Source organism: Heterocephalus glaber, unplaced genomic scaffold, assembly GCF_053883595.1.
Source record: "Heterocephalus glaber isolate CG9 unplaced genomic scaffold, H.glaber_assembly_v1.0 deba00001666, whole genome shotgun sequence".
In the NCBI taxonomy this organism is placed as follows: Eukaryota; Metazoa; Chordata; class Mammalia; order Rodentia; family Bathyergidae; genus Heterocephalus; species Heterocephalus glaber.
Window position 1 is genome coordinate 22865363 of NW_028258406.1, and position 13244 is coordinate 22878606.

General features: G+C 41.3%; 1 protein-coding gene and 1 pseudogene across 4 annotated transcripts in view; one reads left to right on the plus strand and one right to left on the minus strand.

Annotated features, from left to right (window-relative positions):
* Positions 1 to 3170: 3170 nt before the first annotated feature.
* On the minus strand, positions 3171 to 4012 carry LOC147822293 (dynactin subunit 3 pseudogene; annotated as a pseudogene).
* A 2279-nt stretch (positions 4013 to 6291) lies between these two features.
* The window catches only part of Vps36 (vacuolar protein sorting 36 homolog), a 28059-nt gene continuing 21106 nt past the window's right edge, over positions 6292 to 13244 (plus strand). For 2 of the 4 annotated variants that reach the window (XM_004844118.3, XM_087197381.1), the window contains exons 1-3: positions 6292 to 6519; positions 10515 to 10583; positions 12691 to 12761. In XM_004844118.3, the coding sequence (XP_004844175.1) occupies positions 6424 to 6519; positions 10515 to 10583; positions 12691 to 12761 (236 nt within the window). In that variant the 5' untranslated portion in view covers positions 6292 to 6423. Of the gene's footprint in view, positions 6520 to 6821; positions 6890 to 10514; positions 10584 to 12690; positions 12762 to 13244 lie in introns of those variants that run through there. The other 2 variants (XM_013072014.3, XM_013072015.3) reach the window with 2 other exon arrangements.

The following is a 13244-nucleotide window of genomic DNA, read 5'->3' on the forward strand; positions in this document are numbered from 1 at the left end:
ACTGAGGGAGGCAGAGAAGGGAAGAAGAGTTTGGCTGCTCATTGGGGCGTCCCGACGGCGCAGATTGGCAGATCTCACTTCACCTTGAGCGCCAAAAATCTGAAATACGCCGTGGTCCTCTCTTGTTTCACAGATGAGGTGACGGGCTCCGGAGTTAAGTGTCGGCGTTTGCGCTGCTTCCAAAGGCGAAATTAAACTAGGATCTACCTTCAGTGCCTTTCTAACTACACAGTTAATCAGATACAAAGGAAGGAAAGGAGAAAGGGATACAATGAGGATACCACCCCCTTGGGTTGTATATAGGCATTTTTTTGCTTGTGCGTTTATATGTTGCTATTATTTTCGAGTCTCCTAATTTAAAAATATCACCTCTGTAAGATAGTCTTCAAGAGAGGATTGAATTAGAGTCAGGAGGTTTTAGGGTAGGAGAGAAGAGTGGAGTATCTTTCTGGCCTTAAGCGCCGCGTTCACATTTCTTCCCCTTGCCTGATCACTGCAGTAAGTAAGGCTGGACTGGACTCTTTCAGCCCGATTTCTCGGGCACATTGGCGGGAGGATGTGATTTCCACTTCCTTTCCACTGCCCACCTACCTCTGAGGGCTATTTTCGCTTTTGTCTTTTTTCTTCAGTCATAGTAGCATCTTGCGTTTTTGCTTGTGTATGCTTGCTTGGTTTGGTTTTGAGACAGGGTCTCCGTTGTGTAGCCATAACAGTCTCCAACTTAACTATCCTTCCACCTCAACCGCCCAAGTGTTGAGATCACAGGTGTTTGCATCTTGCTAATGAGGAATTTATTTTGGGATTAGTTTTTTACTTGATGAAATGTCCTATTTTTAGTGTAATTTGGCCAACATTAGGAGAATCAACAGCCAAACAGCACTCAACACTATTTTTTTTTTTTTTTTAACTCGAGGATTGAACTTGGGATTGCGAGGCAGGCGGCGGAACCACTGAGGTGAATCCCCGACCTCAACACTATTCTTAAGACACCAGTGCTGTTTATACAATTCTGCATGCAACATAGTTGATTCCTCACTAAAGTTTCATCAGGTTGGGTAACTGGGCTTTCCCATTAAATGATAAAGAACAGTTTAACAAGGCAAAACAGTTGAAAAATGACTCAAGAACCTCCAAAATAATAAGTGAAAGGACCAGATGCAAAAGGTCACATAGGTATGATTCCATTTATTTTAAATATCTAGAATAGATAAATCCATAGAAACATAACCCAGATTGGTAGATGCTGTGGGTAGAAGAGGTAAGGAGAGACTGCTTAATGAGTATGGGTTTTACTTTGGAGAGACTGATGTTTTGGAACTAGATAGAGGTAGTGAGCTTTACAACAATATTAATTTATTAATTCCACTTAGCTGTTCATTCAAAATGGTTAATTTGTGTTATATGCATTTTATTTTTACCACAATAATTTTGGGGGGGGGTACTGGGGATTGAACTCAGGACCTCTTTCTTGCCAGGCAGGCGCTATGCTGCTAAGCTAAATTTCTGACCCTTACAAAAATTTTTTAAGTGGTCATGATTAAAAAAAAGAAAGTGACTCAAAAGGAAACCATGTAGACTTCAAGTGGCGGAGATGGTGAGTGGGAAAACCTGGAAGAGTGCTAGATTTTTCAACATGGCAATTTCCCCTAACCTCTGAGGCACCCACTCTAAGAATAGTACACACACACACACACACACACACACACACACACATTCACAAAATGAGGTGCAACTGAAAAATATGTTTAAATTTTTAAAAACTGATTGCAGTAAGAGATGCACTGCTGTTAACCCTCCTCAAAATACCACCCCCTTTTGCTTCAAACACATTTATCCCATCCTACTTGCCATGTTCTGAAGCAGTTCTGGAAGTCCTCTTCCATGAAAGTCTTTAGTTGCTTTGTGATGGCTGCCTCAATGTCCTGAATTGATTCAAAACGTTTACTTTTTTGGGGGAAGAGCTAGAAGTCACAAGGTGCCAGATCTAATGAATAGGGCAGATGAGGACACATTGTAATATTTTTATTTGATAGAAATTGCCATAAATGGTTGATCAACAAGATGTGATCAAAACACACAAAGTTTAAAATTTAAAATTTATCACAGTAAAAGACACGTTGCCATTAATATTCCTTAAAATATTCTCCTTCATTTCAAATACATGTATCCCATTGTTCTTAGCCATATAGTGGTACTGGGGACTGAACTTGGGGCCCTTAGGTACATATGCAGCCCTTTATTTATTTTTGTAATTTTGAGACAGGTCTCAATAAATTACCCAGCACAGGCTCAAACTTGAGTCATCCTCCCAAGTCACTGGGATTACAGGTGTGTGCCCCATGCTTGGCTTTGGAGAACAGTCTATCTTTTGGGCCACTTTTTAATATCATCACCCCACAAATATTGGCCAGAGGGTAGATTCTTTTCTGAAAGATCCAAAACGAAGATTTCCTTCCACAAGAGCCCAACACAGCTGATGATGAACTGCAGGTTCCTAGAGTTTCAACAATCAGCTTTAGTTGTTTCTCCTGTGATCACATGAAACAGTTAAGGTACTCAGGGTGGGACAATTTTAAGGGTAGAAGGATGATGAAAGGATGAAAACAGAAGTCCAGGAAAGAGAGGTTGAAAAAAAGAGGGTGTGGATCACAGTCTTGGGTGCTACAAAGATCTGGCAACTGAGACTGGAAGGAACCAATAGATTCAGAAGGCAGGAGGTTATGAAATATTGTGGAGAGAAATTAAACCCCAAATAAATGGAGAGCTATGTTATGCCTATAGATTGAAAGACCTGATAGTCTTAAAATGTCCATTCTCAGGCTGGGGATTTAGCTCAGTGGTGCCGTGCCTGCCTCAAAAGTGCAAGGTCCTCAGTTTGATCCGCACTACCAAAAAGAAAAATCCATTCTCTCCAGGTTGATTTATTATTAATTGCCATTGCAATCAAAATCTTAGCTTTTCTGTAGAAATTGACAACAGGATTCTAAAACTTAAGTGGAAATGCAGAAGATTTGAGAAGACAAAACAATCATGAAACAGAAGAAAGAGGACTAACTTCAGTACCTGACTTTAAGACTTATAAAGTCACAGTAATCAAGTGTAAAAAAAAGACAAAGAAATAAATGGAATACAATGGATTCCAGAAAGATAATCAAGCCTAACTGGCCGAAATTTACAAAATTTTCAAGACAACTCTGGAGAAAAAAGATAAATAGTGCTGGAGTAAGAGAATATTTACATACCTTTACCTCAACCCTCATACAAATAAAAAACCAAACCAACAACCTAAAAATGAGCATAGATTTAAATGTAAGGACCCAAACCATAAATTGGCTAGAAGAAAACATAGAAAATCTTAGTGTTCTGCTGGCTTTACTTGCTTGGCAGCCTCTGGCTGGCAAAGTAGCTCATCCCACTGCATGAACTGCTTAGAGAGAAGCATTGTAGTCTTGTTGTATTCCTCCAGGAGAGCCTTGGACTCCTCAGTGATCTCCATACACTGGTCCTTTAATGGAAGCACTGTCCAGCATGGGCATCAAGGCATCCACCTGCTCCCAGAGTGCAACCTGGGAGAGGATAAACTGCTCCTCTGCCAAGAAGAACTGCAACTTAGAGGCATCAGGTATGGCAATACGGTCAATGTACTCAGGGTCCAGGTATTTGATCAGGTCTTCAATCTTTTTGTACAGAATCTTCACCCTCTCCTTCTTACTGGCAATGTTCCCCAAAGCCACCTACACCTTGACCAGACCATCAGCCACCTTCTGTGAGCCACGGGCCCCGACTGGTCCATACACCCAGCGTTCCAGCTCCTCCACTCGGGCCTGCAGCCTCTGTACATCCGTCAGGGCTGCCATCAGTACTACAATTACATCTTCTTGGGCCCCAACTTTACATGTGGTTTCTTGTGGGCCAAAATTTAAGTTTTTCTGCTTTACTTTTTCATCCAATTCTTAGTATAAACCCAACTAAAAGCAGCCAGCAGTATCTGTGCCACAGCCTGAAAGATGAGTCACAGTGAAATTACCTCTGCAAGATCAATTAGTCCACTACCCTTAATCTCAATGTCCCTCAAAGTCTCAGGACATGGACAAATGTAGTCCAGGTGCCAATGAAGTCCTTGTTCCCAATCAAAATCTTGAGGCTAGGTTTTACTATCTGAATGTCTATCAGGATTGTGGTCCTCTGAGCTCTGACAGGAATCATCCATCATGCTCTGCTTACAGCATTTTAGGGCATCTATAGACCACATCTCCAAACCTTTACAAATTCCTCCCACAAGCCAGTTCCAAAAGCTTCTAAACCAGATAGTCAGGTATAGTCACAGGTATGATTCCACTTCTCTGGTACTGATTTCCTGTATTAGTCAGTGTTCCTATTGCTGAGACACAATAGCCAACACCACTTAGAGGAGGAAAAGTTCAATTTGGCTCACAGGTTCAGGGGATTCAGCCAATGGTTGGCTGGCTCCAAGGCAGAAACATCATGGCAGAAGGGTGTGGTGGAGGAAAACTACTTAGTTCATATCAACCGGGGACCAGAGCAGAACAGTGCCAGAGAGGAAGAGGCAAGGGGCCAGATATAAACCCTGATGTTGCACCTCCATCACCCACTCAGACACACCCAGAAGTGTGCTTTACCAATTCCTGGGTGGCTCTCAAGCCAATCAAGTTGACAAGCTTAACTACCACACTCAGTGTGAAGACACTGGGTTAAAAACCCAGTACAACAACAACAAATTCTGCTCCAAAATTTATAAAAATGAGCACAATTGGGGAACAGGTAAGGGCCATGTTGGCAACAGATAATTTTGATAGGCTTACTAATGGATAAAGAATCAAGAGGCAAAGAAGAACATAGCCAGATGAGGTGGCACATGCCTATAATCCCAGCTACATGGGAGGCTGAGGCAGGAGAATCATAAGTTCAAGGACAACACGGGGTAACTTAGTGAAATCGTGTCTCAAAAAATGAAAAAGGCTGGGAATGTAGCTCAGTTGTAAAATACCCTGGGTTTGATCTCCTGTACTCCTTCCCCCACCAAATGAACTCACAGACCAGTAATAAAAAAATAATACAGGAATGCTTTTTGGAAGAGAGAAAATAAAAACTGAAAAAAATCTTTGAGTCTTCAAATTGAAAAACCTCACCAACTCCAGGCAGAACAAAGAGAAAGAATACATACGTAGAATCTTGCACCTGGTGAAATTTCTGAACACAAAAAATGATGAGAAAAACCTTACAAATTACAAGCAGGGAGAACAGGCAACCAAGAAAGGAAGGTATGTATGAGACTTGCTTATAATTTTCCTTTGTCCCTCTGTCAATTCTTTGCTGGGCAAAACCTTTACAAGTGTAATTAAATCCACCTCTTTCCTTCTCCCCCCAATTAGTGGCCATGGTTGGGTTTGAACAGATTACCCAACAGGTAAATTATGGTAAGTACCTATATTGAAATATACTCACATATATAGACCTTTTATTGGTGATATTGGGGATTAAACTCAATGCTTTCTTTGCACATGCTAAGCGATCATTCTACCACTGAGCTACTTCCCCTACCCTTTTACATTTTTTTAACAGGTTCCTGAGATAAACTATCCAGGCTGGCCTTGGTCTTTGGATCCTCTGCCTTAGCCTCCGGTGTTTCTGAAAATAGGCACGATCTACCATGCTCTGCTTGAAATATTTTTTAAATTCATGAAGACTGTATGTGTGTGTGTGTGCGCGTGTGAGTGCATGTTCAATACTGGGACTCGAACCTAGAGTCTCCACATTGAGCTACAGTCCCAGCCCTTTTTCTTTTTTTATTTTAAGGCAAGTTCTTGCTAAGTCACTTAGCTGCCCAGGCTGGGGTCGAACCTGCAATCCTCCGTACTGAGATTACAGGCATGCATGAACCGTACCCAGGTTCATGAAGTCTGTTAAGATTGGAAATGTTTGAATAAAAATAATCTTGGGAGGAAAAAAAAAGATATTACTTAACATACTGCGAGTGTATGTAAAGTTTGTGCCATAAAAATCTTTTGGAAAAAACAGGAGATTATTTACAGCTTTTTATAAACATGGTAACATTCCGGACACTGACAAGAAGACTCCCGCAAATAGGCAAGGATATTGCACCTTAAGAAGTTCAAACGGGTCTGACCTGTCTCGGTTTGGGATGGGCAGGACGTCCCGCCAAGGAACTGGACGGTCATGGGCGGGTGACCGCCAGGGGGCGCTCCCCCCTCCCCTCCCGGAGCACCTCGAAGGCGCGCCTCTCCCCAGGGCGCCGGGCCAGGCCACTTTCCATTTCCTCCTCTCCCTCAATCCCTCCCGGCCCGCTCCGCCCCGCCCGCCGCCAGGGGGCGTCGCAGGCTGCGCGGCTCGCGGCCCCGGAACCGGCGCGGGCAAGCGGCGGAGGCCGGCGCGGCGGCAGCCATGGACCGCTTCGTGTGGACCAGCGGCCTCCTGGAGATCAACGAAACCCTGGTGATCCAGCAGCGCGGGGTGCGCATCTACGACGGCGAAGAGAAGGTAGGGCGGCGGCCGACCTTCCTGGGGGCGCGCGTCCCGCCTGGGCCCCGCCCGGCCTCCCTCTCGGCCCTCGGCACCGCCAGCCTCCTAGTGCCGGGCGCAGCTCGGACCCCTCCCACCGCCGCCTCCTCCAGCTCGGGAGCGGTTCCCGGCGGGTTCTCCTCGGGGCGCACAGCGCGGCCCCTCTGCCGGCTGGCGAGTACGCGGGCGCTCGGCTTCGCAGGCGCGGTTCACGGCCCGCTGACCACGGCCCGGGCGCAGCCCAGCTCCGCCTCTGTCGGGAGCGCGCCCGGCGTGTGCGTCACCAGCGCGGCGGCGGCGGCGGCGGCGGCGGCGGCGGCGGCTCTGACCTGGGGAGTCGGACGTGGAGGTGGGATCAGTCCTGGGCGGAGGGGAGGGACTGCTGTGACAAGGTTCCCGAAAGAAGTAGCAGGGTCTTCCTCTTTGGCGTGCGCTTGCCAAAGGCTCCTGGGTTTTTCGATTTCTTTCATTTTTTTTCTTTTTGTTTGTTTTTGTGATTATTGTAGAAAGGAGTTGTAAGCATTTATAAAGTGATGTAAGCCTTGCCTTACAATGCAAACATTAATCTTAGGAAATGGTTTTGCAAGTTAAGAAGAGAATATGGAGTATAAGTAAATATTTTGTGGGTACTTGGGTGAAACCACAAAATGTCTTGTCCCGGATGAAACGTGTAAGTTGGAATTCAGGGGGAAAAAGTGAACTCGTTTACCCACAACCACTTTTAGTTGACAGTTTTCACTTGCTCTGTCCACGCCCCTCTGTACTTGGGTGTACTTTTTCTGACCCGGAGCTTTTCGTGGTTCGTGCTTAAAGCTATCTAGAGGCACAGGTGATGGGGAACCCAGGTCTCCTGACTTATTTAGAGCAATTTCTATGCACTGTTGCCTTCTCTATCGAGTCAAAGTCTTTTCCTTAAGTGATTTGCTTGGACTTCATTTACTGCCTTAGCAGTTTATTAGCTTGATCTCAAATTACGACTTTTATTGGAGTGACAGGCCAAATTAATTTTTTTCTTTGTAAGTTTACATCTTTGGAACGATTTTAAATGGCAAGCTTAACACCCTCCCCTCTTATTGGGTTTGATTCTCCTCCCATTCTAACAGGAACTGAAGGCTGACAAGGACCAATGGATCCTCAGACTCCTCCAGTACCACTCCCTTGAGGGAGGGTCTGGAAGTTTTGTTGTCTGTGGGTTACCAGTATACAAATTGGGAACAGCGCTGCAGCTCTGGCATATCTAAACAATGTAAAATCACAGTCATTAGTACCTGTATGTGAAAATCCATCGTTGAACCAGGAAATTCTGTTTTTTCCTTTAAAAATCTTTGCTGGTTGTTGTAGCAGACAAGTATATAAGTATCAAAGGTATAAGGAAAAACAAAATCATGGGAAAAGCCTGTGTGGAAATTTTTTTAATCTGGTATAGAATTCTTAACTCTGGAGCCCTTGGTGGAGGTAAAGCTGGGGGCCATTGTGGAGGGTTGTAGGTGTCTCAAAACTAAACTAGAGCTCTAAGATGAGACCCTTCACCCTGTGCCCTGGTGCTAGTCACACTTTGTCACTTACTGAGCTGTCTTCGACTGTTTGCTCCCTGGTGTGACTGATGACCAGGCTGATTCCTGAGGGAAAGAAAGAGTTGTGTCCTTGCTTCCTCCATCTGCCCGAAGGTTCCATTCCTACTGAAGACTCCATGAGGCTGCACATCAGCCTCCAGGCCTGATCGAGTTAGCCTCCCGGTCAGAGTCCTTCCCTGGCTCCCGGGCCCAGAGACTGCAGTAAGGCTGCTTAGCTCTCATAGCTGTGCACCAAAGCACATTCCTGAGGTAGGTGTGCCCACGGTACCCTTCTGGGCCAGTTGGAAGCTCCTGGAGGCAGAAGGCATGCCTCTGGCTCACAGTGGGTGTGAAACACAATTTTTTCAAAAATTCAGAATGATTAAAGTAATTACTGTGTGCTAGGAGCTTTATATATAGTATTTGTGATCTCATTTGCTCCTCTCAACAGGTACATGAGGTAGCTTAGTGAATGAGAAAATGACATTCAGAGATACAGTGCTTAAAACCTGCAGCGTTAGGAGAGACAGGATTTAAAGCTGTATCAATGAGACTCCCAGCCTGTGTTTTCTTCAGTGTTCTGAAGCACCTCAAAGAATAGCAGTCCCCTATGCCAGAAGCTTTATGTAATGTTCATATAGCTGACCCTCCAAAGATGATACTACGGCCCCTGATTGATGATTGAGAAAATTGTGAGCCACCCAAGATTGCACATCTAGTAATTGGTGGAACTAGAATTTCAAACCAGATCCAGGGGACTGTGTTCTTCCCACTGCCCAAGTGCCTTTTGTGAATTAATGTGTGCCTGCTTGTTTCTACAGGCACAGTTTTCATGGGCCCATTATGACTGGATAACGTATTGTTTTCATAAGTAATATAGACAGGTCATTTGTTGAAGATTAGTACTGTGTAATGTGGAAAGCTGGCATTATATACTAGAAGATTTATAAAATGTTTATTCCCTTTCAGCTATTTTAGTTTTTAGGAATTTATCCTTGGGAAATAATGAGGGTTGCTTGAAAATATTATGTATGAGGATGCTCATCTCAGATTATATATATTATTAATATATATGGGGGAAATTGGAAGCAATCTGAATGTCTACCAATGAAATTAGTTAATTGAATTATGGCCTGAATTAGCAACAGGAGTTGCTAACCATGGACTACTAAATAAAAATCATAAAACTATAAATATAATCTCAAAGGTTATACATGCATATACATATAACATTTGGCTGGTATAATTATTAGTGATTTCATTTTTTGTTTTAGCCTTCAAATTTGTCCCAGCTTTTTCAACAACATGTATTACTTTTATACCATAAAAATGTTAAAAAAAAAACAAAACAAAACTGAAAAGGAGTAAAACCTTACTCAGCAAGTGCCTAAGTTTGATTGACTTTCAAGTAGTTAATTACTCTGGCCCTGAGTGGCACAAGCAAACCAGCCTAAACTTGTCTATCAAGTTTAGATCATAATCCATTGGAATCCCTGAAGGGAACTATTACACAATTTCTTCACTTAAAGCAGCAGTATTTTATATTTGCTCATTGTTAGCTGCCATAGCAATGGAATATACTCTGACTTGAACTTTAAATTCATATCCTTATGCTTGGATTTCAGTAAGATAAAATGTAAAGTTTGTAAATCAGAGCTATTGTGTTCTGTATCGTCATGCACTCTCAAGTTGATAAAATATTAACTTTTGCTTTTAGAAAAACAAAATCTTATTTATGAAAATGTAATTTTAAAATACCTTAAACTCAGTTGAAACCAGACTGAATAAATGCCAAGGATACTTGTTTGTTTTGTTTTGTTTTTTTGTTTTTAAAAATGATTCAGAAGAAAAGATGAACCCGTAAGGTCTTTTCTCTGGTGTATCAAAATGTTGCGAGAGAAAATATTTTTGTAAGAGTGTATTTAAGCTAGATGGTTCAGTAGGTTTCTTGTCATTAAAATATCATGCATTCCTTTCATTAACATTTCACTGTGTATTCCTTGTAGGCATTTGTCTGTTACTTATATAGAGATGCGGGTACATTATAAACATGCTGCTTGAGGACTACATATATGTAGTATGGAATAAATTGCTTTTCTTTACTGACTCTTAGATTCCATGATAACATGTAACAGTTCCTCCTCATCATTCTTCTAACCTTTCTGTGGGTCCCATTATACAGATATTATTTATTTTAACTACTCCAATATTGTTATATAACTAGATTGTTTCCATTTTTTTCCTGATTCTATCATAGCTATATTTATATAGCTTATGTTTATAGAGTATGCAGCATTGCTTCTTTTTAATTTATGATGCACCTAATTTCAAAATGATTTAACTTTGTATCATATGATTAATGAGAAAGAAAATCTGGACAAAAGGGAGTGACAATATTTTGTGATATTCTTATATTTCTAGATAAAATTTGATGCTGGGACCCTCCTCCTTAGTACACACCGACTGATTTGGAGAGATCAGAAAAATCATGTAAGATACAGATTTTGACATCTATTCCAGGTTTTATGTGTTTGTTTATTTTTTTGGTGGTACTGAGAATGGAACCTAGGGCTTTGTACATGCTAGGTGAGCACTGTACCACTGAACTACACCTCTGGCCATTTGGTGTGGGCTTTAAGTTACTAAAGTTTTTCATTTCTTTTTGGTTTCCCCCCTTTCTGGAAAAACTATAAATGGATACAGCATACTTTTCCCTTTCAGAATGTCAGAAGTGTGTCTCATGCTATCTCTCTGAATGGAGGACAGAGAGTATTTTCCCTCATTTGCCTCCAGAAAAGTCTGTAGTTACTGGATGGAGAATCCTGATGAGTCTTTTATTAAACACCAGTCAGATCCTGCTGCATACCTGATGTTTGGAGTGTAGCAAGGGTACAATCCTGCCATCAGTTGTGAGGGACTCATATGTCCTCCTTATAACCCACTCTCTGACAGTGGTTGAGAATCAAGAGAGTCTGTTGTATGTTTTCATCTAAACATGAAGAAGATTTGGGCTGGGGATTTAGCTCAGTGGTTCCGACGCCTGCCTTGAAAGTGCAAGGTCACGAGTTTGATCCCCAGTACCAAAAAAAAAAAAGATTTGCCTTGCCTCCAGGTTACTCTGGAAGAGGGAAACTCCTGCCCCTATTTTTATAATTTCTAGGAGTAGAAAGTGAACTATGTATATATAGAGAGCTGATAGCTTCATTCTAAAGGGCTTTAACTTAAGAGTTATCAGTAAGATGAGCTATATAACAGTCATTTTCATTTTCCTAATCACTCCCCCTACTGTAGTTGTTTTTGAGTGTTGGGATTCAAACCTAGGGTTTTACAAATGCTAAGTATATATTCTACCACTGAGCTATCCCTCCAGCCTTCATGAAATTTTAATACCATACATAAACAATATACCATACTGTGGCCTTTTGAAAGACCACTATCCATTGCACCATCTGACTTTTTGAATTTCAGGAACCAGTTTTTGCTCCCTTAGGGACAATATTGCCCCCATTGATAGTACATTTCATATCCTGTTAATGCTGTCTAATTCTTTGTACACTTAGTATAGAAATCTTTTGGAGAATAATAGGGAATCCTTAACCATATGTTGATAAATTAATCTTAGGATAATGTTTATTATATAGAGTGGCAAATCTGAATGAATTTGTAGACCTATTATGTACCAGTTATGTATGTATATTTATTTATTTATTTATTTATTTATTTATGAGACAAAATCTGTCTTGCTCAAGATGTTTGTAAACTTGTGGGCTCAAGCAATCCTCTTGCCTCAGCCTCCTGAGTAGCTGGGGCACTCAACACCACACCTGGCCTTGTATAATAATTTTTAAAAATCATTTACTAAATCTTGTAATAATAAGGGAGGCTACATCAGTATATTCTGTTAAAAATAGTGTGTGTGTGTGTGTGTGTGTGTGTGTGTGTGTGTGTGAATATATGTATGTATGGGAGAAGTATGGGAGATTATAAAGCAGAAGAAAATTCACCCTTATAATATACTACTTAAAGTTTGTTTTATCTGTTTTATTTTCTTTCCATGTAAGAAAATATTACATGTGAGAAATTTTCATATGAGTATTACTTTTAGAAAATATACCCACTAGAGTCTATGGCCACCCCATCCTGAATGCTCCTGATCTTGTCTGATCTTGGAAGTTAAGCAGGGTGGGGGCTGGTTAGTACTTGGATGGGAGAAAATTTACCCACTAGGGTTTGAATATGATGCACACATTGAAGCTCTTCCCCCCATAAAAATCTGAAATAGGAGGGAGGGTGGAACAAGACGAGTGTTAAAGGGGGAATGATTGAAATGTACTATTATATGTACAAATCTGCCAGAATGAAACCCATTATAAAAACAAAAGTTGTTACAGCTGCTTTTAAGCTTCTTATATTTTTCCACCTAGCAAAATCCACCACAGTATTTAATTTTTCCTTAAGTTTATTTAAAGAGTAAAACAACATTGTTATTTTTAAATATTTTGATTATTAAGTCCCTTAAAGATATGTTGCACACTCATAATATAAAAGGATTCCTGACAAGTGTTAAGGATCTTGCTTTCTACTGATTTCCTCCTAGGAGTGCTGCATGGCCATTCCTTTGTCCCAAATTGTGTTCATTGAGGAGCAGGCAGCTGGAATTGGGAAGAGGTGAGGTCTATGTATTATAGCCTTTATTCACAAAAACACTGCCTTTTATACTAGTTCATCCCACCTTAGATTAATTTTTAAAGTACGAATAAAGTGATACCTTCATATCATAATAAATACATGTGGCCTAGCTATCATTGTTTATTTCCACAAACACTGGGCTTTCCCATATGAGCCTGTCACTTAGTACTTACGTCAGAAATGACCCATCTGAGAAAGATAACTGACTTTGCTACTATTTCCAACTGTTATTTTTCAAGTTTTAGTTGTTCTGATATCAGAATTAAAGAGTCATAATAGTTATTTTGCAAAACTGGATGTTTATAAGACTAATAGACACAATTCATAATTGGACAAAGTAAAATGGAAGTGTCCTAGATCAACCAGGAGATGTAGTCACCCTGGTGTACAGATGCAGGCTGAGATGTTCCTATTGATTTAGTGCTCCAAAAATTTTGGCTTTATTTTCTGTGTGCATGCAAT